Consider the following 24,709-nt stretch of genomic DNA (forward strand, 5'->3'; position numbering starts at 1 on the left):
TAACAGACTAGCTGTGAGCCCGCAGGAGGCGGCCTGAGACAGAGTCGGCCGCCTTCAACGAGCCACCGAGTCAGCACTTACCTTCCACTGCAGAGAATGGAACCACTGGTCTCGAAGGTAGCTGTTGGCAGCCTGCAATGACAAGAAAGGACAGTGAGGTCCAGTCACCGGCTTGCAGCATTTCAGAGCACAAGCACGTGGGGCCCAGCCTGCTCTACCCCGCAGGGTCTGCTCTGCAGCCCTCATGCAGGGATTCACCCAGTGGAACCTCTCGGGTACAAAACCAAAACAGAAGCGGCTACCAGCGGGATTTTCCTGCAGTAAGACATCACTGCCACTGTGTGCTTATTTTGCTGGGTATCAGTGACTCCAGACACTGGTGGCTGGAAGCATTCACTGTACACATATCTTGACTTATTTAGGATCACAGGAGGGGCCGGGATGAATGGAAAGAGGGAGGCATGGTGGCGGGATGCTGGGGGTAGGAGCGGTTCGGGCGCCTCCTTTCCACCAGGCGCTGCTCCAGGTGCCTGGCATTTGTTAGCCACACATTCTGTTGTCAGTTCTCACGACAGCCCCGTGAGCTGACTAGCACTATGCCCATTTCACAGAGGGACAAACTGAGACTCCATGATCTCACATCAACTAAATACACTCAAATGCAGGCAGGCAGGCTTCAAAGCCGGTGGGTTTAGCCTCTTGCCAACTGCAGAAGGTCAGGGAAGAAAGCACCTAGCCTTGAACTCAGGCCGACCCGAGTTAAAAATCACCGCATAGGGGGCAAAACCTTCCCAGATCCACACCACCCTCGTTCACAGACTTTGGCAACTCGGCCTGGCTTTTCTCATCTGTAAGATGGGGCCACGAACTCTGACCTTGCAGGAATGTCGTGAGGACTGGGAATGATTCCTGGGGAGCACAGAGAATCAGGCCTGGCACACAGCAGGTCGTCCCCCACAAATGTGGTCACTGCTGTCGTCACCAAAACCATCATTAGTTCCTCTCAAATAAAACGTGGCCCGAGGAAGGCCCAGCCAACTCTCACGAATGCCCCTGCATCAGCGCTAGGGCCCATGCGTGGACGGGCTTGTCGGGTCCTCGCAAGTCTCCCCTGGGAAGTTGGTACTCTCAGCATCGTCACCCCTAGGGTACAAATGAGGAAACTGAGGCTCAGGGAGGTTAGGAGCTTTCCCACAGGCTCACAGGCAGTAGGTGCGGGGCCAAGACTTGAACCCGGGCAGTCCGACTCATGCTGTAAACCATAGTTATGGCATTCCAAGTTTTCCACTGACCAACCCCAAGAGCAGAAATGCAGTGTCTGTTCTCGCCTGACCCCACAGCCCTCTGCTCCAAGTTGACCCTGACCTTGACAGTCCGGGGACTCTCACAAAGGCCAGAGCCTCTTTGCACGCATGAAAGTCCAACTTCTGTCCCCACCCACACGGACACGCACGTACATGCACAAGCGGTACAACTTCAGGGCCCCCCTCTGTCCAGGGGATCCAGGTTCCCCGCCCAAATTGTTGATGAAGCTCAGCTGCTCTCCCAGGGCAGAGTCTGGGGCAATCTCTGGGCTTGAACAAATGAACCAGCTCAGTGGCCAGTACGGCGGGGTATCAGGCTCCTGTGGGCAAACTCAGAGACTCATTCCAAATCTCAAACAGACTGAGACCAGCCCACGGACACAAGGCAAGTTTGCACCTCTGCCCTGAGTAGGCAGCGGGCCCGGGGACACCGTCTGTGTGATCCCGGGACCTCTGCAATGGCTGAGTCTCCAACAGACCTGGGTTCAAGTACCCTGAAGACACAGAGCCTGCACCACCTGACTGGGGGAGGTGGGAGACCAAAGGGGAGTCTGCGACAGGACCAGCAGCACCCCAGAGAATCTGCGGCTGAGTCACCTCCTCTCAGTGCTGACCTAGCTCTGTGGTCTTGTGACAATTCTTGTTCATTAGGACGATAAAATATACCCCATGCTGAGGGAGAGCGATGCGAAGATCCCAAACAATGAGATAATCCCTGTAAAATGCTTACTTTGCTCCGTGCCTGGCACGTGCAGACACCCTACAAACTGCGGGGCTTAGGATCCGTGCAGCCACGGCCAGTGGGTGGTGATAAACGTGGAATAACAGGTTTTCCAGAATAAGAAAGCCCTGACCACAGCATGAGCCACCCTCAGGGCTATAAACGATCCCGCCTTGGCCGATCCCAGGCCACCCTGGACCAGAGCTGGAAGAGATGAGCAGGATGGGCTCTCAGGAGCTGGTACCGGCTGGTATGAGCCGGCCCCAGCACACGCCCAGTCTGTGCTCTCTCACACACCAAGTGTGCCAGAGAGAGGGGCAGGTGTGGGAGGCCAGATACAGGACGCCCGAAGATGGTCCGCACGCTGATCCTGGTGAATACGTTACCTTAGGCGGCCAAGGGGCTTCGCAGATGTGAGTCAGTTAAGGACCTGGAGATGGGGAGGTTATTCCCGATTATGTGGGTGAGCCGCTGTCATCAGAAGGGTCCTGAGGAGGTTGGAGAGTCGGACAGATAGCAGAGGCTGGAGGGATTTGGCCACAAGCCAAGGGGCACCAGCAGTCTCTGAAGCTGGAGGATGCAAGGAAACACATTTTCCCAAGAGCTTCCAGAAGAACTAGCCTGCTGACACCTTGATTCTAGCCCAGTGGGACCCATGCTGGACTTCTGGCCTCTAGAACCGTGAACAAATAATAAATTTGTGTTGTTCCGACGGCTACGCCTGTGGTAATTTGTCACAGCAGCCATGGGAGACGAGTATGGGAGGTATGGCCACACGGGTTTAGGGCTGATTGGGCTCTTCTACTGGTTCTGAGGGAGCACCGTGGGCCCGGGCAGTGCCTGTAAGGTGTCACTGGCAAGATTGAATGGCCAAGTGAGGACGAAAAGGAACACAGAGAAGACAGGAGGAAGGAGAGGGGAGAAGTGCATCCATCCCTCTTCTGTGCCCACTGGCCCCAGCACAGTGCCCAGCAAATACATGTCCCTGTGTGACCACCACCGTATCCCCAGGACCTGGGGCACCGGGTGGCCGAGCGAGACTTGCTGAACGAATGAATGAACAAATGAATGAGTGGACGGTGAGCTCCCTGAGGGCAGAATCTTGTTCCCAAATCACCAGCGCTGAGTAGCAGTGCTGGCGCAGTCAGGGCTGGTTGCACAAGAACGAACGAACACAAACAGCGGAGCCCTGGTCGTGAGTAGTCGACGGCGACTCCCTTCCTTTGCCTCGGCAGCCTGTCCAACACAGACCTGTCTCCCTCATAATCTGGCACAGCCCCTTCCCATTCTGGGGACCTCCCCGACATGGGAGCCCCTGGTAGGGATCTTTAAGGGGGTCTCCGGCCCCTGTCTTGGTTGAGTGTGAGCAGGTGATCTAGGCTGCAGCAAAGTAACGTCAGGACGAAGGAGGGAAGAATTCATGATGAGGCAGAGCAGTGTCATCCTGTAAAGGTGAATGCTTGGCTGGGACGTGGTCCCACCACCTGCCTTGGCTCCAGTCCGTTTTCCAAGCCCGTTCTCCAGGCTCCCATCAATCCTTCTAGCATATTCCTTTGCTGCTGGCGACTGCCTGGGTCCATTTTGGCTGCTTACATCTGGGAGTCCTGACTGATCTGTACGGCACCACTGGACCCTTCCTCCTCCTCACAAATGGATGTTCCAAAGCACTCTCTGTGCCATTGCTCCTCCTGAAGGAGCCAGCCAGCTCCCAGAGCTGCGGCTTCTCCTGGTTACATCTCGAGCCCGCCTGGGATCCCCCGCAGGCAGTCTGGCTCTGCCCAGACCTCAGTGGGCGGCAGCCTGCTGCTGAGCAGGCATGGCCACACAGATTTCCTCTCCTGCCCTGGCACCTGGGACCTTATCCCCAGGTTTCAGTTGGGTCCACCGTGTCCTGCCTTTCACAGCAGCCTCGTGGTCTAGGAGGGGAGGAGGGTGTCTGCAGGGACACAACCCCATCTCACCTGCCCTGGTCACCTCGGCTCACAGCCTAACCTTCCAGGAAGAACACCCTGCACGTTCCAAGTCTTCCCTCGTGTGGGAGAGAGCGAGCCCCCTGGCTTGCGGGACCCAGCTGCCCTGCCGTACCATCCTCCCGTGGGTGCTTCAGCCGGAGGTCGGCGTCACGTTCTGGGAAGAAGGCAGCTTTGGGTCCAGCGGAGCAGCTGGTAGATCCCAGCTAAGAGCTGTGTGACTCTGGACCAGCCCGTCCGTAGCACGTGCCCGGGAACCTGCCTCTCTGCGGCACAGGCCCGAACTGAGATCCCGCAGCGGTCACACCGGCCGACGTGACTTACCAGGCATTGAGCACAATGCTCTGCACGCATCCCTCTGAGGTGAGGAACTGGGGCTCAGAGCAGGTGGGAGGCCCCCGCCCACCCCTGGGAGCTGCCCCAGCCTTGCCCCTGAGCACACCGTCACCCTCACTGCCCGGGGCTCCTCATCTGGCACACACACCCCTCCTTCTGTGAGCCTGAAACCCCTCGTCTCCCGCAGCACCTCGGCTGGGACCACCCTCCCTCCTCTGCTTCCCTGCACCCCTTCCCACCACTCTCAGAGCCCCATCCTACCCCGGCGGTTTATCGGTCGCACCCACAGGACTGGGAAAGGAGGCCATGTCCAGTCCGGGGAACTGCCGCCTCCTGGGTGAGGCTGGTGTCACAAAGGCCACCCAGTGAACTCATCACACCAAGGCGAAGAGCGGGGGTACCGTCCAGGTGTCCAGGCAGAGACAGCGACCGTGTCCCACCGCACCTGCCGGGCCCACCACGCCCCAGCACGACCGGGAGGAGGGGTGGCCATAGTCGGCCCTCCGCCCTCCAGGCCGGCTGCCCCTGCAGGAAGACCGGCGGCGGTGGCCGTTATAACAAACGAGGCTCTGTGAGTCGAAGGCTCAAAGGGCTTTCAAGGATCACCTGGTCCAGGAGTTCTCAGTTTTTTGGGGATTTATGGGAACCTGAAACCCTTTGAGAGACTGAAACAAGCTGAAGATTCACACCCGAGTAAGGTGCACATTTGTACACACACACACACACACACACACACACACACACACACACACACACACGCAGGCAGTTTGGGAACACACCACGGACCACGGGTTAAGGAGACAATTCTAGCCCAACCTCTCTGTCCCCACCATGCTTCTGGTGAGCAAACTAAGGCCCAGACTTGCTGTGGTGTCATCGGCATTCCCCCCCCCCCCCCCGTTTCCAGCTCTCCTCCCAGCACACGGCAGGACTGGTAGCCACGGGCTGGCTCTGGCCGACAAAGCACGAGCCGAAGTGGCCTGCGTCGCTTCCAGGGGAAGCCTTTGGGAGCCGGTGCACTACTTAGCAGGGGCCCTGGCCTTTGCCGTGGTAACCAGCAACATTCCAGATGGTGCCGGCTCCACCACCAGTGCTCCCAGCTGACCCACGGTGACTCGCAGCCTGAGTGAGAAATAATCCATTGTTGTTCTGAGCCACTTAGAAGCTGGGGCTGCTCGTCGCCGTAGCACAACCTAGCATGACCTGGCTGGCCTTGCTCTTCATCTGGCTTTTACACAGAACATACATCCCACCAGGGGCACTCTGCCTTCACCACCACCCCCCGCCGCTGAACAACTCATTTACTCTTCAGGGCTCACCTGAAATGCTTTCCCCTCACCATCCCCGACCACGTCAGGTGATGATGCCTCATCTAACAGAACCACAGTCTTGCAATTGCTCATCTCACTGCTGTTCCTTCTCTCCAGGCTGTGAGCTCTGTGAGGTCGGGGACCATGTGTGACTTATTCACCACTGTGTCCACAAAACCCCGAGAGATGTTTAAGTGAAAGGTTGGCTGACTTGTCAAATGAATGATCGGATGGATACATGGATGGATGGAGATTGGTTGGGTGGGTGGAAGGACTGAAGGATGGATGGATGATGGATGGGTAGATGGATGGACAGATGGGTGGACAGACAGATAAATAAACGTATGGGGTGGGTGGATAGCTAGATGGATGGATGAAGCATCACCCATTCTGCTCACTGAAGAAAATTTCATGTGCAGTAAAACTTCAAGGGAACCGTTCAGCCCTGACACCCTCTCTTCCCGAAGGTGTATTTGATTAAGACCAAGAAATAATCATGGCGGTCTTTTCCTGAACACCTACTGTGACCAGGCACAGTGCTAGGTATCTTACACGTAATAACACTGAGCCTCACATCGTCCAAGGAGGCAGGGCTTATGACTCTAGTTCACAGATAAATCATTGGCCCAGAGAGGTTATTGCTGCTTGCCCAACGCTACACAGATAGAGCCCGGTGGAGCTGGGCAGGGATGTGGGTCTGCCTGACCACACAGGCTGTCCACCCCTGAACATGAGAGCCCCGTGCCTGGGCTCCACCAGGCTTCCAGGAACTGGGCTGGGAAATCTGAAGGCATTATGCTGGTGAAAGGGGAAGAGGAAGGACTTGGGTCCAGTTCCAATCTCCAGGAGGCCCCACCCCGCAAACAAGAGGGTGGACCAGAACTTTCCTCCGGAAGAGGGGAGGTGCATCTCTCACTGACGGAGCCAGAGAGGGTGGGCTATGAGCTACTCCTTGCTTTGGTCTGTCTAGTTTTGAAGAAGGACGGAGGCTGCTGGGGGACGTCCAGGATCTCGGCGCAGGCATCTTTAAGTGCCTTCCAATGAAAGGGAGAGTGGCCTGGGCTGTGTCTGGCCCAGGGGACACAGCGAGTTTCTGCACAGAGATTCCATACTGCTGTGTGGGCAGCCGAGCCAGGACGACGTGGCCCCACGGGACGCGGGACATAGCTCAGAGTCCAGAGGGTCACTCGATTCAAGCATGGGAAAGAGCCCCTGGAAACAGGCAGGCCTGCTCAGGCCAGCGCCAACTTCTCCTAGCGATAAATCTTTCGAATACTGGAAGGGCCCCGTTCCAGGCAAATTCTGCCTAATTTCCTCTTCTAAAGTTGCCAAGTTCTCTCTCATTGTTGTATTGTCTCGAGAGGTGAGAAAAACAGCCAAGGGTGCACTGTGGGTGACTGTTCCCAAGTTCTCCTTCCTGGCCCAACTTCTTAGGGAAAAAACAGCACGTGCTTTTCAGACCGGAAAGCTCTTTCTCGCCGGCTTCCAGTAAGAAGGGAACCCACCCTATCTCTGCCGCTGCCGCCTGGCCTCTGGAGATCCTCTCGGGAGAAGAGCCAGTCTCGGAGACCATCAGGAAAGGAGAGTCTCCTTGTTCTGGTTCCGCCCGAAACAGAGCAGGGGGCTCTGTCTACTTCCCATAGATGGGCGGACACCCAACCGCAAGGCCAAGATCCCCAGATGATCAGCGCCACGGGGCTCGTGAATGCTGGCCACCCCACCCCACGGGCCGGCAAGGAGTCCCCCAGGATGCTTTCATCGGGCCGTTTATGTTCTTATGTAGTTACCTCCTCACAATGAAATACTAGCACAAAGGGCGTTAAGGGGGTAAAGAAGATAAATAGGTCCTTTCTGCACCCCGGGATTCTAATAACATGGCATTAGGGAGCTCACGCTGAAAAACACAAAAGCATCCAGAAACACACCAATTGGACCAGGCTGGGAGGCTGGTGCCTTTGTCTGGCAACTCGACCTGCTGGCAGAGTGCTCGGTGTCTCTGGGCTGGGAGAAGGCACGCTGGCCTAAGAGCAGCTCTTAACCTTCCCTGAACTCGGATAGGTCAGCTCCCAGGGGTCTGAGTGAGGCACCGATTCAAATTCTAACAAAGCAGCTTTGTAAGGAGGTCCCTGGGAGAGGGACAGAGGTTGGAGAGGGAGGAACAGAGGGAGGAGGAGACACAGAGGGAGTTGAGTCGAGAGGCACAGAGAGAAGGGCTGGGGTGGAGAGAGGCCTGGAGAAAGACATCAGGAAAAAGAAACTGCAAGAGAAGCAGAGAGCGAAACACAGCCAGAGAGAGAGAGAGAGAATGAGAAAGACAGAGAGGGACAGAAAGAGAAGCAGAGAGAGAGGGGGACGGGGGCACAGATGAGGCAGAGAGGGGGAGAGAGAGAGAGGGAGAAGGGGAGAGGGGAGAGAGAATGAGAGGGAGAGGGGAGGAAACAGATTCACGTGGATACGGAGAAGCTGACGGAGACCCCCAGAGCGAGAGGCCGGCAGGTGAGGGTGGGGACCCCTGCAGCCCCGACACCACTCTTGGTAGAGAACAGCCGCGCACGTGCAGCGAGACAGGACCCTCTTCAGCGACGCTGGAAGACTCCAGACCCGCGGGCGCTGGGAGGCTACCTCCCCCCGCAGGGAAGCAGTGCGTGGAGCGTGGGGTCAGAATGAAAAGTGCTAGGGTCCGGCCCCATCCAGCAGAACTTTCTGTGATGACGGAGGCGTTCTTCATCTGTGCTGCCCAACAAGCAACCACTAGGTCCAGGCGGCTACCGAGCCCTGGAAATGTGGCCAGTGGCCCTCGGACCTGCATTCTTCATTGGACGTGATACGTTACAACGCAGACACCCCGTGGGGCCCGTGGCTGCCGTCGGACAACACGACTCAAGGCATCTTCATCCTCTGCCGACCAGGAGCACCCAGACGGAGCTCGTCCCGTCGGCCTTGTCCCCCGGGCACACCTGGGCGCTTCTCGGTCCTTCCTCCACCCACAGCAGGGAGGACTGCTCTGTCATGCCACCGCTTAGGGGACTGTCACCTGAACCAGGACAAACCCAGAGCAAAGCATCCCGCCGACTGTCACAAGGGCACGTGAGGCAAGCTGTGCCTGGCCCCTCAGGGCAGCAGCCTGGGGCACCAGGTGGCCCCCAGCCGCCTCGCCGTCACACGGGCCTCCCAGCCCAAAGTCCACCCCCAAGATGACTCCGAAGCCATTTACAGCACGAGACAGCCACAGACAACCCATGAATCACGGGAGGGGGGAGGAGGGTGATGACGAGAAGGAAGCAAGGTGGAAGTGGATGGAAGTGGCAGAAGGAGAGACTGAGGCGGGAGAGGGGCGCTGCACCCACCTGCGCTCCCCGAGTAATGGGGTGGAGGGCTGCGTCTGCTTCCCCGTCCCAGCTCTGAGTCCCACTCTCCTGCTCCAGCCTCTGTCCACGGAGCCGGAGCTGGGGGGGCAGGGAGCGAGCGAGCGAGCGAGCGAGGGGGATGCTGGAGCAGGCCCGCCTGGCGGCTCGGCAGGGGGAGCTCTGACGTGAGGCCACTGCCGGATGCAGCCCCAGCCAGGCGAGTCATCACAGCCGGCCCGCAGCCACAGCCTGGGTTAAAGGGACATTCCACTGCCAGGCAACCCCCATCTCTCCAAGCCTCACTAATGTTCGGCCCCCTGGGGGGTACGCTGCCCCCTCGGACCCCAGAAGCAATGAGGCCCTCCTGCTGCCGAAGCACCAACCACGACATACCCAAGGAGATGGGGGCTCTGGGCCCTCCGTCCTCCTGCGGGACTATTTCAAGGTTCCCCTCCCCACCCCTGCCTCCCTCTGACACTCCCATATTCAGCCCTCTCTGCCCTGCAACTGGATGGAACCCTCCATTGTTCCCTTCACCACTTAAGAGCTTTCAATAGCTCCCTACTGCCCTCAGGACATAGCCTTGGCTTCTTCACTAAGCCAACAAGACCAGTACGATCTGGCTATGACCCAACAGCTCTGGACACATCCAGGGGGCCCTGAACATACCTCTCCCTCTCCCACATTCATGCTTTGCACCCGCATTCCCTCCGCCCTGAGTACGTGCCCTCCATCCTGGCACACTCCTACTCACCCCTCTACACCCAGCTGTAACGTCACCATCCCCGGGGAGCCTTCTCTGGAATCCCGAGACCGAGTGAGTCACTCCCTGCTCTGGGCTCCCAGTCCTCCGAGATGTGCCTCTATTTTAGCTGTTGTCTCTGCAGCCATGTGTTTATAGCTCTGCTCCCCGGAGGGCCCTGGACCTCTTCAAGGACGGGGCCGAGGGGCTCATTTGCCTCCCCACCCCCCAGCACAGGGGACAGACCAGCTCAGCTTCTTCACAGAACCCTATCATTGCCCCCCCTGAAGAGTCCACTGCTGCTCAGGCCCCAGCCCAGGCGGGCCAGGAGGACAGACAGAACTCTGCTGGCTGGAAGTGAGGAGGGAAGAGGAGAGAAAAAGAAAGAAAGAAAGATGGCCGGGTGTGGAGGGTGCCAGAGTCAGGAAGAAAACACACAGGCAGGCATGGTTTCGGTGCCCTCCAAAAGATGACGGTAAAGAGCAGGATTTTTCTAAAGAATTAGCTGTTACAGTCAGCTCGTTGAGTCCCGCATTCCTCAGAGGCTGAACTGTGTGCCTCTTGGCTGGAACGCTGTTACACAATCTAGTGGCCGCTTTGGAAACATGTTTTAGGGAAGCATCTCTTTGGGCTCAGGGCAGATTTCCCTGGAGTGACAGAAAGAAACTCTTCCTAAAAGAAAGGCCTGTTCTCCCAACAAAGAGAGTGCATTCTCTCTAATGAGGAGTCTCTGACTTGGGGGTCCCTGCTGGAAATTGGGATGGCTCTGCCTGAAATGATAAGGAACATGTCGCGTACATGTACTACAGCAAGTTTTTCCGCCACAATTCCTTTATTGGTGGACCCACCTCTCCCCGACCATAAGGTCTTGGTAGGGCTATCAGAGTACACAGCTGCCTATGGTCAAGGGTGGGTATGTAACCTAGCGTAGGGCATTCCCTGGGATGCACGGGACTACAGCAGCACCAATCAGAATTTTCTATGAGATTTTATAGGAAGATACTAGAAGGAAAATAGGCTCTCACATTTTTAAAAGGACCGAAGTCCATCCTTCCCATGCACGGAGAGACCCTCCCTGACAATGAAGTCAACACACAGAAGCAGAACCAGGAGATGGAGAGAGAGAGAGAGAGAGGCACTGAATGTTAGCATCATTAGACTCCTGGATCAAACTATGCCCGAGAGCCTCTCTTAGACTTCCCATTTAGCTTAATACAGTGACAGCTTCAAATTCTTTTTGCTTCGGAGAGTTTGAATGTTTGCATCATTTCCAACCAACAGCCCTGATCGATACACACAAAATGCAACCCTACCCAAGGAGATATCTCATATTTCTAACAGTCTCAGGATTTAGACCAACAAGAAGAACCTCCTCCTCACTTGAAGTATAGCAAAATGTGGCACCCATTGCTTACTTGCTTCTCTATAGCCTTTTAAGGCCTAACAACATGGCTTTGAGCCTCAGTTTCCTCATCTGTAAGATGGAGATCAGAAGAGCTATTTCTCAGGTTTGTTAAGAGAATAAAAAAGCATAAGATATATAAAGCTCCTGGGCTGGAGCAGCCACGCAGTAGGAGCTCAGTCTGTGCACATTCCCTCTTCCTTTCCCCCAGAGGGCCCCAGTTTATACCTTTCTTATGTTGGGGAAAAAAAGAACCCTAAGCTAAACCACCTTTCCTCCTGGTGGTTGGCTGTCTTTCTCTGAGGGAAAAGAGGAGGGTGAGGGCATAGGGGGCAGGGCAGAAGAAACTGCTTGTTCATGTTTGTTTCTCCTACCTGCAGTAAGACTGTTCCCCCAGGAATCGTGAGCTGTAAACAGTACTTCGGGGCGTTCTCCCAGGACAGCAGCTGAACGTCCTCAATAGCGCTGTAGGAGACTGAGTTTTCCATGTACCCAGTTGGCTGCAGAAAAAAAAAAAAAAGAAAAGAAAAAGAAAAAAGAGAAGAAAAAGAAAAGACACACATTGGTTACAAGATCAGGCACAATATCCATGTCTCAAAAGAAGGTTCCAGAAAACATCCCCACTCTGGCAACAAGCAGACTGGTACAGACACTGGGCAACTCCGGGAACCAAAGGAATTCCATCTTTCCTGGCTGGCAGCCTCCCAGCTGGCGGAAACGGGTCGTGGTGGAAACTTGCCCACATGTTTGGGGGTGCAGAGTCGGGACTGGACTGGGGGCACCTTGAGGGCAAAGCCTGTGCAGTGTTCCTCTGGGCATCTGTGGGGCCCAGCACAGGGCAGAGTGTGGATCTCTCCAGCCCTCACTGTGGCCAAGCCACCACCTTCTCCTGCCCAGAAAGCAGTCATAGACCCCCACCGGTTTCCCTGTCTTGTTTCCCTCCACAGATGTGCACTCCCCACCCAGCACCCAGGGCCACGTTCCACATCAGCACACTCGATCCCCTTATTCCCTGCTCAGTGTCCTTCCACAGCTCCCAGTGGCCCAAGCACGAAACCCACATTCCCGTCCACCCTCGCCAGGCCCAACGGGTCAGGACCTGCTCCTTCCTCTAGCCCCACCTAACTTTCTTTTTATCATCTGCACTCCCCAACAGCCTACCCTCCGATGGCGTCGCAAACTCAGCCTGCCCCTTGTCCCAGAAAGGTTGTGGCCTGATCCCTGGCCTCTCTTCTTCTACTGTCCAGGCCTCAGGTGCACAGGGACTTCGGGGGGCCCTACTACCCTCCAGACCCTATAACCCACCTGGTCACATCCCTCCCTGGACCCTCGGTGCTCCCCACACCCTATTTAATTATTGTGGACTGATACTGTGTGTCACCTGCTGATGTCTGCCTCCTGGCCAGGACGCACCTCGGGGAGGTCAGGCCCATATGTCTGTCCTGGCCCCTGCCCTCTCTCCCCAGTGCCTGGCACGTGGCAAGGGCTCAACAATTTGTGTGGAAAGAAAAAAGAGTAACAGCTATCATTGGTCAATGCTGGGGTGAGGGTGGGGAGAGAGAAATTCACAACTACTCACTGCTGAGTAGGCACCAGGAGCCAGGGGGATGCACTGGCCACCAAGTCCCAGCAGGGTCCTTGTCACTCTGACCCCAGGAAGCCATACTTGAACAGAATCAGAGGCAAGTGTCACATAGCCAAAAAGGCAAAATGTAACAGCTAACATCTCCCAAGCCCTGACAGGTGCCGAGCACTCCCTAGGTAGGTGACAAGCACTCTCTCCTTCTATCCTCACAAGAGTCCCACGGGGCAGGTGCCAGGGCCATCCCATCAGACAGATAGGGAAGCCGAGATGTCCTGTGACTTGCCCACAGTCAGCTAGCTAGGAAGGGGGCTGACCAGGCTGAACCGGGCTGGTGACCCAGGAATCGGTGCCCTAACTACTCTGCTGAGCCGCAAGCAAGAGGGGATGCGATTTGAAATCCACGGCCTGACAAGTTCGTTTTACCATCAGGATTTAGGACCTCCGTGAGGCTTTAAATGTCCATTTCCGTCTGCCAAAGTGGAGATCCAGTGGTGGCAATGGTGGCAGTGGAGGAGGAGGAGAGGGTTGAGGGCATGAGGTGCCTCAAATTTCCCTGATACGATCCGCCACCAGGCTCAGGAAATAAGAGAGACGGATCAATCAATTTGCTCATTCATTCATTCATTTGATGTATCTATTAGACACCTCTTATGTTACAGGCCCACATGCCAGGGGTTGGGGATACAGCCGTGTCTAAGACAGGAGGCCAGTGGCGCAAAGAGACACAAATAAACAAAACAGGCAAATAAACTGCAAATGCTTCACTCAGATTCCAAATAGGGTGCCCATGGGGCTAAGAGCTACAGCACCCTGGAGAGGTGGAGGAAACGTGCCAAGGCCCAGGGGTGGGAACAGGCTGGGCATGTTCGGGGAGGAGCAGAAGGCCAAAGGGAGGAAGGCTCAGGTAAGAAATGCCTTGGAGAGGGGGGCAGCCACTCCCAGAGGGACCTGTGGGCCCAGCCTGGGGTCCTGGTGGAGGGCCGCAGGGGGGACAGCCTCAGGAGGACGGGGCAGAAGCAGGAACAGCCTGGAAGCTCCTGCACGGGTCCAGGCAGTGCAACAAGGCTGCTGGCGGGTGGGGGGCGGGGTGGCAGCCAAACTCACCCCGATCTTCTCACGGGGGCAGGGCCCACCTCTCGGCGCCAATCGCCATGGCCACTGCGTCGGACTGCGACAGTTACACCGGCACATCCCAGAGGCAAGTGTGCGGGCTCCCCTCCCCCTTCACCCTATGCCAGCACCCCGGGCACTATTATGCTGTCCACATTCTGCCACCAGTGACTCGGCTCTCACAGCACATCTTGTCCTGAGGGTATCGGCGAAACCAGGGGTCTGGAGGGTGGGTTATACATTCGTTTTCTGAACCCACGTTCAAATATTTATTGTCTGCCGCTGCTGTCTTCCCTGCTAGTGTTCCAGCACCAGAGGAGCAAGAATTTCCACCTGTTCTGTTCCAAGTGCCCAAACAGACCCTGGCATTTAGAAGCGGATCATTATTTTCTTAATAAATGAAGGAAGAGGGGCGCCTGGATGGCTCAGTCTGCCTTCGGCTCAAGTCATGATCCCAGGGTCCTGGGATCGAGCCCCGCATCGGGCTCCCTGCTCCGCGGGAAGCCTGCTTCTCCCTCTCCCACTCCCCCTGCGTGTATTCCCTCTCTGGCTGTCTCTCTCTCTGTTAAATAAATAAAATCTTTAAAAATAAATAAGTAAATGAAGGAATATTGTCCTAAATGAAAAAGCGTTCATCCACGTACTACTTACAGTCACTACACATAACACCCTTGGGAAGGTGGCTTTTGTGATTCTTTTAAAAATCACATTTAAAAATTAAAAATAAATTAATAAATTAAAAAAAGAAATCTGCTTTAAGAAGCAACAGCACCTGGGTACCGGATGTGCCGAGTGCCCTTCTGTATGGCCCACACCCACCCCTCTCCCTCTTCAAGGTCCGCTCAACCTCCAAACTCCAGCCCACTGACCCCTCGATACACCCAGAGGCCAGAGAACATGGGCACCGACGTGGCCACCAGCACGTGTGGAAACTGCCAGACCACACCACACCATGTAAAGAAAGAAAGGCCCATCCCGCAAATCGTTAGGACTTGATCATTCAGACCAAACAAACGGCCGGCCCTGTCTCTCTAGAAGCACACCTTGAGGCCTCGAGGCTTGTGCTTCCCACCAGCCTCCCTGGGGCCTGCGCTGCCCTAGGCTTGCACCAAGCCCGTGGCAGCATGTTCCAGAAGATGACCGCTCCTGACAGTGGGCCATTTCCAGGAGGCGGGGCTTGCTAGCCGCCTGCGTCCGCCTTTCTCACGACCCTGCTTCAGCTGCCTCAGTGTGGCCTTGATTAGAAGTTGTAACACAGGCTTTTTGGGGAAAGGTTGGGTATAAATAAATACGTACTGGTTTTTAATAGCAGATGTACTGCTTTCCCACTGTTGGACGCAACGCTGGCTAAAAGCAAAATGTGTAGATTCACCAGGACCGGTGTCTGAGCCTCTTACTGTGTGACGTTATGCAAGTTACTGTACCTCTCTGAGCCCATTTCATCCAATGGTAAAATGAGAATTTAATAGACAGGATTATTAGAAGCCTTAAAGGAGATCCAAACTGTCGAGGGCTTAGCACAGCATCTGGAACATTCCAAAAAGCCCAATAAAAGGAACTACTGTGAGAAACAATAAACTTGATCTCTGGGGTCCTCCTCCCCCAGACCCGTAATTCCAGCATAACCATGAGAAAAACATCAGATAAACCCCAACTGAGGGACATTCCTCAAAACATCTGACCAATACTCATCAAAACACAGGAAAGTCTGAGCAACCGTCCGCACCCTGAGAAGCCTGCATCTACAGAGACTGACCACTCCATGCACTGTGGGATCCCCAATGGGGTCCTGGGACAGAAAAAGGACATTAGGTAAAAACGAAGGAAAGTGAATAAAGCATGGGCTTTAAAAACAGCATATCAATATTGGTTCATTGGTTGTGACAAAGGTACCATGTTTCTGTGAAATGTTAACCACCAAGGGGGCGGGTTTGGGGTAAATGGAAACTCTGTACTGCCTTTGTGACTTTACTGTACGTTCTCACACTGTCCTAAAATAAAATGTTCATTAAGAGAAATGAATGAACTGCTGCATTTGTTGACCCCCAGGGTCATCTTCCCGGACAGAGCCTAGACAGGAGCCCAGGAGGCTTGCAAGGGAGAGGGGACGGATTGGGACCGCAAGCCCCCGAATGCTGTTCTTCAGATTCAGGTGTGAGCCAGTGCTGACCACGGACCTCCTTCGTCCTAGGTACTTTCGCGCGGCTGGGACAATTTCACAGATAACTGATAATTCCCTGGTAATCTGAACATGATGATCAGAGCGACAGCGGAGGAGATTCCTACATGGGGTAAAGGCTGAGTCAGATGAAAAGGAAAAATGAAATTCTCCTCCACCTGAGGTAAGCCAGGAAATCCAGCTCTGCGAGGTACATTTAAGGGAACAATAAGCAGACTAAGTTATTTCTACACGTAGAAGCAAAGCAAGGCATACCGCACAATTCCTCTCTACGTGACATTCTGCAATGAGCAAAGCGACAGGGCTTGAAATCAGACCAGCGGTCACCAGCACCCGGGGCACAGGTGGGGACCAGTTACCAAGGGGCATGGGGGACTTTCTGCGGTGATGGAAATATTCTGTATCTCCATCATGGTGGTAGTTACTTGACTGTATACCTTTGTCACAACTCACAAATCTACACGCTAAAAGGGTGAATTTTCCTGAATGTAAATTATAACAAACCTAAGAAAGGCAATGCGTGAATATTATAGATAATTTGGAAGATGATGAATGGGAGGCAACCTTTCAGATAAAATCATGCCAAGACCACTCATTAGCACTTTGGTATATCACCTTCTTGAGGATATTTTATACATGATTTTTACAGAGCCCAAGTCATGTGGTACATATGATTTTGTAAGTTGTCTTTTTCTTTTTTTTTTTCTTTTTTACATAATGTTACATCACACGCGCCTCCTATATTCTGGACAATAATTTCCAGAACTATCATTTAGTGGCTATAAAATATTTGGCAGCTCTTTATTTTATCACAGCTCCCCCAAACCATGGACAGTGTGGTTGTTCCATTTTACGCTACTATAAACAACTCCACAATGAACATCCTTGTGAAACATGTTTTTCTACCCTATATTTAGGATTATTTCCTTAGGCCAGATTCCCAGAAATGGAATTACTGGGACAAAGGGCAAGAGCATATTTTACATCATTGCCAAATTGCTCTCATTAAAGAGATATTAAGAGACCTGGGGAGCCCTGGCTAAGGCTGGGGGGGGCCTTCATCCTGGGCTCTGAGTCTCGCTGGGTCCTGCTAGAAGCCACGCTCTGGCCCAGGTGAGTTCAGAGGGACTACCCTGGCCGCCAACTGCCCACGAGATGACTGCAGTGCACGGGGACTGGGGTCCCAGAAGTCTGCAAGCCAGGGTCTGGGCTCCTGGAAGGCTGCTTGCCCATGGGGAGGAAAAGTCGGGGTGCCTTTGTCCTTTTGCTCTGAGGATTGATGAGAGGCTAGTTTGGGGGGGTCTTGGGTCTCTGCCAAACCAGGAAGAGAACACTCTGCTTCTGCTTCTGCTTCTGTTTCTGAGATGAGCTTCTTCTCTGGTGTCCCCTCAATGCTGGATCTGGGCTCAAGACAGCAGAGCCTGGAGGGGCTTCATCAGGCCCCCCAGGGACTCTCAAAGGCCCTCAGAGCTGCCATTCCAAACAGGGCACCTTGGCAGACTTCACACGTCAGAATGGGCAGGGAGTAGGGTGACCAAAGGCCCCTGAAGCAGCACCCCCCCGGAGGCCCCCAGGCTTCACCTCCCCCTGCTTTCCAGGGAGCCAGCTCCCTCCCACCCAACCCTGCCTGCTGGTTTCCATGGGGATTTCTCTAAAAGCCAATGTGAATCATGATGTCTGTGACCCCCAAGATGAGGCTCCAGGCTGACTCAAGGTGCATGTTGGGAAGGTGCCCAGCATCACTCCTGGGAAGGGGAGCAGGGAAGAGGCTCCCAGACCCCAAGAGGAGAAGCGGGTCTGGAAACACCCTCCACGAGCTCACTCCCAAGGCCAGTGGACGTGGGAGGCTGGGGAACCTTGCCCCCCCACCCCAGGGACCTGGGCTGAGAACAGCAGGCTGTTTGTCACGGGGTGGGGGTAGGCGCCGCCCCAGTACCCTGCTGGGTGCGCCAGCCACCTGTGCCCGCGTGGAGGCTGCCTGAGTCATCGTGTCGGGGGGACCCGCTCTGCACAGTCCGACTCCACGGGGCACCTCCCAACTGGAAAGAGGAAGGATTCACTCGTGCCACCCGCCCCCTCAACACACACCCCGGCCTCCAAAGAGAGACGGCAGGTCGGAGGACGGGGAAGTCCCTTCCAGCCTTTTTGGATAGGCAACGACAACAATAATCATAACGATGGCACCGTTCTCTCCGTGGCGGTACCAGAGAAGGGCTCCAGTTAGAGGAGGGGGTTTCAGCTCATCTTCCCCTGCTGCTTGTTAGAAAACACAGATGAAATGCATGTGATATGCCATGAAACGTGGACCACTTCTGGTTGTACAACTCAGTGGCATTTCGTGCATTCACAATGTTGTGCAACTTCACCTCAATTTAGTCCTAAGACATTTTCAGTGCTCCACAAGACGACTCCATCCCCATGAAGGGGACACTCCCTGTGACCTCTCCCCCCACAGGGCTGCCAACCACGGATTTGCCCGTGTGGACATTTCACCTCGACGGAATCAGACGGCATGTGGCCTTTCTCTCTGGCTCTTGTCAGGTCACATTTTGGGGGTTCATCCACACGGAACTGTGTATCAGTACTTCGCCCCTTTTTATGGCTGAGTAATGTTCCACTGAATAGATTTGCCACATTTGGTTTACTCATTCATCAGCTGAAGGACATCTGGGCAGTTTTCCCACCTTTGGGGTACGGTGAAGAGTCTGTGACGCGGTTTTTCAGTGATAAGGAAGGATACAAGCTCTGCAAACTCAAGCCTCGTGAAGCCCCTCCCACGCAGAAAGACACAAGCGCCCCTGGTCAACATTTCTGGAGCAGTTCCCCATGTGGCCAGCACCATGCTGAGGACTTTATAGGTATGATCTCATCTCACCATACTGCAAACACTGGCGGGGGAGGGGGCTGGATTTATCCCTGCTGATCCGCGGGGGCCGGGGCGGGGGCGCTGGATTTATCCCTGCTGACCCACGTGCTATGGATAAAACAGGCGTAGAGAGGGGAGGACGTGTCACAGACCCCTGCTTTTAAGGGCCAGACCCAGAATTCCATCTCACGACTGCCAGGACGGTGAGCTCAGCCCCATGCTCTGCCAACTCCTCCAGCTGGACCCGGACCCCAGCATGCGTACCTGTGGGCACACGCACGGCAACCCATGCTATGCACAGAGAAGCCAGAGCCTGAGAGGGTGGCAGGACCAGAACCTGGCACGGCCGGGGTCCCAGAATCTGCCCGTCTCCTCCCACCCAGCCGCGCAGGTCCCCAGGCCACCTACAGCTCCACTCGGCCTCGGGGGCAGAAACCCACACGGGCTCGTTTGGGAAAGGCCTGTCAAAATATTTTGATGTTCCCTTTAATCCCACAAAGGGAAAGCTGTACCGCAGAAGCAAAGCGGTGGTAACAATTTGCTGCTACATGGGTCAGTCTGGGCCCCAGTCCCGGAGCAAATCTCCTCAAATGCCTTTCACACTCCCCTCCCCTTGTTTCCATAAACCAAAGATACCCAACATAATTTCAGCCTTCCTGGTTGCCCCACGGCCACTGTTCCTGCCGCCACCCACTGGTGAGCCGTGCTGCAGCCCAGCAATGGCCCTGGGCCCACAGAGCTGTCTGCCACTCCCCTTACTGACCTCTGACTTGGAGATGCTGTGTCTGTTTGAACGGCTTTTCCAACCATTGTCCTGATGCCAAATGGCTACTTCTTATTGCTGCCAGTGGACCTTCCCCTACACCCTACCTCACAAGGTTACTGCTCTTCTGTTGTACCCATGGAACCAGAACACCAGGCTTGCCACAGCTATGTGCAAAGTAAAAGTAACTTGGTTTTGAGCGAGAAAGTCTCTCATGAGAAAAATACACTCTTCTTGTGTTTTGTGGTGTTTGGTTTAATCTTCTTTTCTTAGTTGTAGGGAATTTAATAATTAAGCTCTGCACAGCATAAGTTACGCTAGAGCAGCACCGTCTGAGAGAACTTACGTGATGATGGAGATGCTCTGTATCTGCATGGCCTGGTGCAGTAGCCTCCTGTGGGCCACTGAGCACAAGGAAGGTGGCTCGGGCAACGGTCACCTCGGGACTGAATTTGTGTAGTCATTCAACACACGGAACTCCTCACATGTGCAACCCACGTGGAGGCAAGGGACATGGCCCTACAATCATGGAGCTTTGGAGACAGGGAGGAGACAGATGACCCAGGAAAATGGGGGACTCTGATGGACTGAAATTTGTGTTCTCCGGGCATGGCACTTTTCACCTGTGCCCCTGGGCACCTTTGACAGCTGAGCAACTGACCAAGTGAGTCTAGAAGGGAACCTGGATGGAGGGACCAGACCTGGCTCCCACTGAGGCCCCGAGGAGCTGGCAGCGGGCATGGATGCCAGGTATCCCTCCCTCTGCCCCAGTGTCAGGACCTCCCAGGCTGGGAGCAACCCTGCTGGCTCCCCGGGCCCACCTCCCGCCTCCCACCTCCCACCTCTGCATGGCCCTTCCCACCTCCAGCAGCCCTCCCGGGAGGCAGGTATTACCATAACCCCCGAGATGGACCAGAAGGAGGTTCTGAGCCTTGACCAACCACACACAGCTATTCAGGACGGAGCTGGGAGGAGAACCGAGACCTTCAGGGTACATGTCCTGGCCGCTGTCCGTAACAGCTAGTGAGTTAGAAATCAGGGGGACGGGGCGCCTGGGTGGCTCAGTCATTAAGCGTCTGCCTTCGGCTCAGGTCATGATCCCAGGGTCCTGGGATCGAGCCCCGCATCGGGCTCTCTGCTCCGCGGGAAGCCTGCTTCTCCCTCTCCCACTCCCCCTGCTTGTGTTCCCTCTCTTGCTGTGTCTCTCTCTGTCAAATAAATAAATAAAATCTTAAAAAAAAAAAAAGAAAGAAATCAGGGGGACGACCACAGGGTGACACCACCACACCATCCTCCAGCGGAACAGCTCAGATGGGAAAGACAGTGACCAGTGTTGGCATACAGACAGAGCAGCTAGAATGCTCCAGAACTGCTAAACCACTCTGGAAAACGGTGCATTCCTGTCTGTGAAAGCTGGTCACTTGTATCCCCTGCAACCAGCTGTCCCAACCCTCCGAAGAAACATTGGCATATGTTCTCACGAAGACCTGTACACACATGTTGCCTAAGCACTCTGCAGCCCCAGACTGGGCCAAACTGGAAACCACCCAAATGTCCATCAGCGGAAGAATGGATGAAGAAAGTGGGGTATATTCACCCCGTGGACCAGCACGCAACGAGAAAGAATGATCTACGATGACTACACAGCACGCAAATGAACTGCATGAACCTAATGCTGAGGAAAAGAAACTAGACACAGAAGCACCGAGTACATGCCTCCATTTCTATCAAGTCCAGAATAGACGAACCCCCTCCGTGCTGTGGAGGTCAGTGTACTGGTTACTGGGGTGACCAGTTGTCCGGTTTGCCTGAGCCTGAGAGGGTTTCTTGCAACACTGGTTGTTCAGCACTAAAATCAGGAACGTTCTGGGAAAACCGGGATGAGCTGGTATAATACTCCCCAACTGGGGAGAGCACTCGAAAGATGCCAGAGGCAGCTTCTGGACATATGGTACTGTTCCCAGTCTTAATTCAGGTCGGCGGTAGCACACTGTTAAAATGCATCAAGCAGGACACAATCTGCATGTACGTCATGCTTCGATAAAAGATTTTTTAAAAAATCACAAGTTTTAGAGTCAAATCCAGGCTCCACCCCTTGCCGGCTGTGTGGCCTTGGGTGAATCACTTGGCCTCTCTGAGCCTCCATTCTCTCCCCTGCAAAAGTGAGAGAGTATTCACACCCATTAGGATGGCTAATTTTAAAAAGGGAATCACAAGTGTTGGAGAAGATATGGGGAAATTAGAACCCTCATCCACCCTGGCAGGAACATGAAATGGTGCAGCCACTTGGGAAAAGTTAACCGAGTTTCCACATGACCCCTATGGGGAGTTTTGTGGTGGGTGAATTACACTGCAATAAAGAAGGTAACAGTAAACCTATCTTAAGGGTGCTGCACTGAGTAATGAAATGCGCATCCTGTGCTCAGCACCTGTGAGAACTTGGTAGCGTTAACTCCGAGGGGGTTACACAGGGCGGCTCTAAGAAGGCAGCCAGGAGAGGCGAGGAAGGGAGGGTTCACCTGTTTGAGCTCAATGGGTTAAACTCCCAACACGGTGCCGGGTGCTAAGCAGGAGCTCATTATACCAAGGTGATTATTTTCAAGCCTCAACCAGAAGGAAGAAGGGGCTTTCTGCAAACCTCTCCAGGTTCCTCCCTCACCCACAGATGATCCCAAAATGGTAGGACAGAGATGGGTGCTCTGGCTTGGAGTTGGCCCTGAGCGCAGGGGTGATCAGCCAGCTCTGGAAGACCAATGCCAAGCAGTACCCCATCTGTTAGATACCGCCTCCCCCAGACTCACTCATCCACACCCTCTTGCCCCATCTCAACCAAGCCCTCCATGCCCAGCCCACCTTGGGGGCCTGGGCGGGGCCGCCTGGCACTGGGCGGGGGTCCCCTTTTCCTGCGGCCCAGATCTTGGCAGAGCAATGCCTGGAGGCTGGGCCGTGAGGGCAGGGCCAGCAGGGGCAGGCCAAGGCTGTTCTCCAAGGAGTGCATGTTCTGGCTCATTAATCATGAGTCCAGCCATGGCAGCTACCCCCTTTTATGGACAAATGGCTCCAGAGGTTTAATGACAGAGGAAGAAGTGATATTTCCATGTTCGGACTCTCCAACCTCAGTCACCACTGTGGGATGGAAACCTGAGTCCCCGGGGCGTGGTGCTCCACATCCGTGCCACCGGGCACCTCGACCATCTGAGGAGCTCATCAAGGCTCTTTGAGGGCCGCGACACTGGTCAGCACATTTCCGCCCACCAGGTCAGGAAATAATTTTAGGGAGCAACAAGAGTTGGCGGCCACAGGCACCATCTTGGCCTATTATTCTCCACAAGGCCCCTGGCAAACGGGCACTGCTGGGACCCCCATCTCGTGGAGGAAGAAGGGGAGGTTGGGAGCGGCTAAATGGTGGCCCCAGGTCACAGCTGGTCAGCGGAAAGTCCACATCGTTGACTTAGAGGTCAGATCCGTATCCTCTGTACCACGTGGCCTGCCCACCCTGCCGGACACTGGCCTGGGAGCACCAAGATGACCAGGGTGTGCCAGAGTGGGCCTCCTGATGGGAGGCGGGGGGCAGAGGTGTAGATGGGTAACAACACACAACCTGATAAGCACTATAATTGAGAGGTGTAAGGTACAAAGGACAGGGGGCGGGGAGGAACCCTTGGGGAAGGCTTCCCAGAGTGACCTTTGAGCTGGGTCTTCAGGTGGGGAGGGGAGGGCCGGGCACTCCCAGCAGAGGGAATGGAAAGTACAGAGAGCCCCGAGTGTGGGGACCCCAGGCTGGGAACAGGAAGTTGTGGGATGAGCGGAGAGGGTCAAGGATTCCTGAGGGGGCCTGAGATGGGACCAGACCGAGGCACAGCCCTCCACAGCCCAAACTTCTCAAACTCTTGGATTTTCTCCCTCTCCTCTCCTTTCTTCTTTTAAGTTAAGGCAGACATATGAACAGTCAAGTGCATTAAATGTGGACGTGCACGGGTTTTACGTGTCCAGCGGGATGTATTCTGGGGCAGGCTCAGCCCTGCACAACCACCACGCACCACCCAGGTCAAGATAACAGAGTGCCTACAGCCCTCGAGCAGGCCCCCCAATATCCTTCCTGCCCGTGCTACCTGGAGGTGTCTCCGTCTGGCATCTGTCACTATAGGTCAGTTCTTGAACTTGTTACAAATGGAATCACACAGTAGACGGGCTTTTGTGTCTGGCTCCTTTTGTTCAGCATGCTGTGGGTGCATACGTTTGGGGCTCCTTAATCGCAAAGTGGTGTTCCCTCCTAGGTAGCACGGATGTCTATGGATCTTTGGTTGCTTCCAGTTTGGGCTACTGTGTATAAAGCTGCTGTGAACACTTTTGTACATATTTGGGGTGGGCAGAGCAGAGACAAAAGTATTTGGCTAAATACCCAGGAGTGGGATTCTTGGGTGGGCCACAGAGTAAAAAAGTAAAAAAGCTTATATTTAAGCCCAACAGACACACGTTTGCAGGGAATCACAGGCAAGTTTTATGTGACAACAAACTCCTTTGCAGAGCCTCTGTCACAGGTAGTTACGCCTCGGAAAGGACAAAGCTTCCTGAGTTGGGAGGACGGACTCAGGCCTGTGACAGAGCTCAATTTTCTCAAAAGGTGGAGCGTGTCTACCACAGAGGGGACTTCTGAGCCCTGTGGGAGAGACAGCACCCTTCTCAAAACTAGACTCAGAGCCCATAGAGGAAGTGGAGGCGAAACAGAAACTTTGCGGCTACAGCGGCAGAAAGAACCAGCTCTGCTCCCCTGGGTGTCCAGGGTGCTCCCCGTGCTCGGCGCAGATACTTTTGCAAGAGGAAAGGGCGCGTTTGCTCAAGATCAGAGCTCTAGAGCTCCGAGGGGAAGGCTAGGAACAGCAACTGTAGTTTTCTTTGTTAATACTGGTAGTAATTTAACTCAGATCACACACCAATGTCAGCAGGCCTCGCTCTACCCGTTTGGTGTTCCAGATGTAAGGAGACCAGCAGGGATCAGACAGTGAATTTTTAGGTCTTTAAGAACATATTCTAGTTGATGGTGTAATTCAGCTGCAGCAAAACTGTGCCCTGG

At 54.7% G+C, this 24,709-nt stretch overlaps 1 protein-coding gene across 2 annotated transcripts in view; it reads right to left on the minus strand.

Moving 5' to 3' along the window:
* LOC113936058 (c-Maf inducing protein) overlaps nucleotides 1-24,709 on the minus strand; it is a 230,248-nt gene that overhangs the window by 76,605 nt on the left and 128,934 nt on the right. For both annotated transcript variants that reach the window (XM_027618942.2, XM_027618941.2), the window contains exons 2-3: nucleotides 11,507-11,632; nucleotides 82-132 (exon numbers count right to left, since the gene is read on the minus strand). In XM_027618942.2, the coding sequence (XP_027474743.1) occupies nucleotides 82-132; nucleotides 11,507-11,632 (177 nt within the window). The remainder of the gene's footprint in view (nucleotides 1-81; nucleotides 133-11,506; nucleotides 11,633-24,709) is intronic.

The sequence above is a fragment of the Zalophus californianus genome, chromosome 17 (genome assembly GCF_009762305.2).
Source record: "Zalophus californianus isolate mZalCal1 chromosome 17, mZalCal1.pri.v2, whole genome shotgun sequence".
NCBI classification, from domain to species: Eukaryota; Metazoa; Chordata; class Mammalia; order Carnivora; family Otariidae; genus Zalophus; species Zalophus californianus.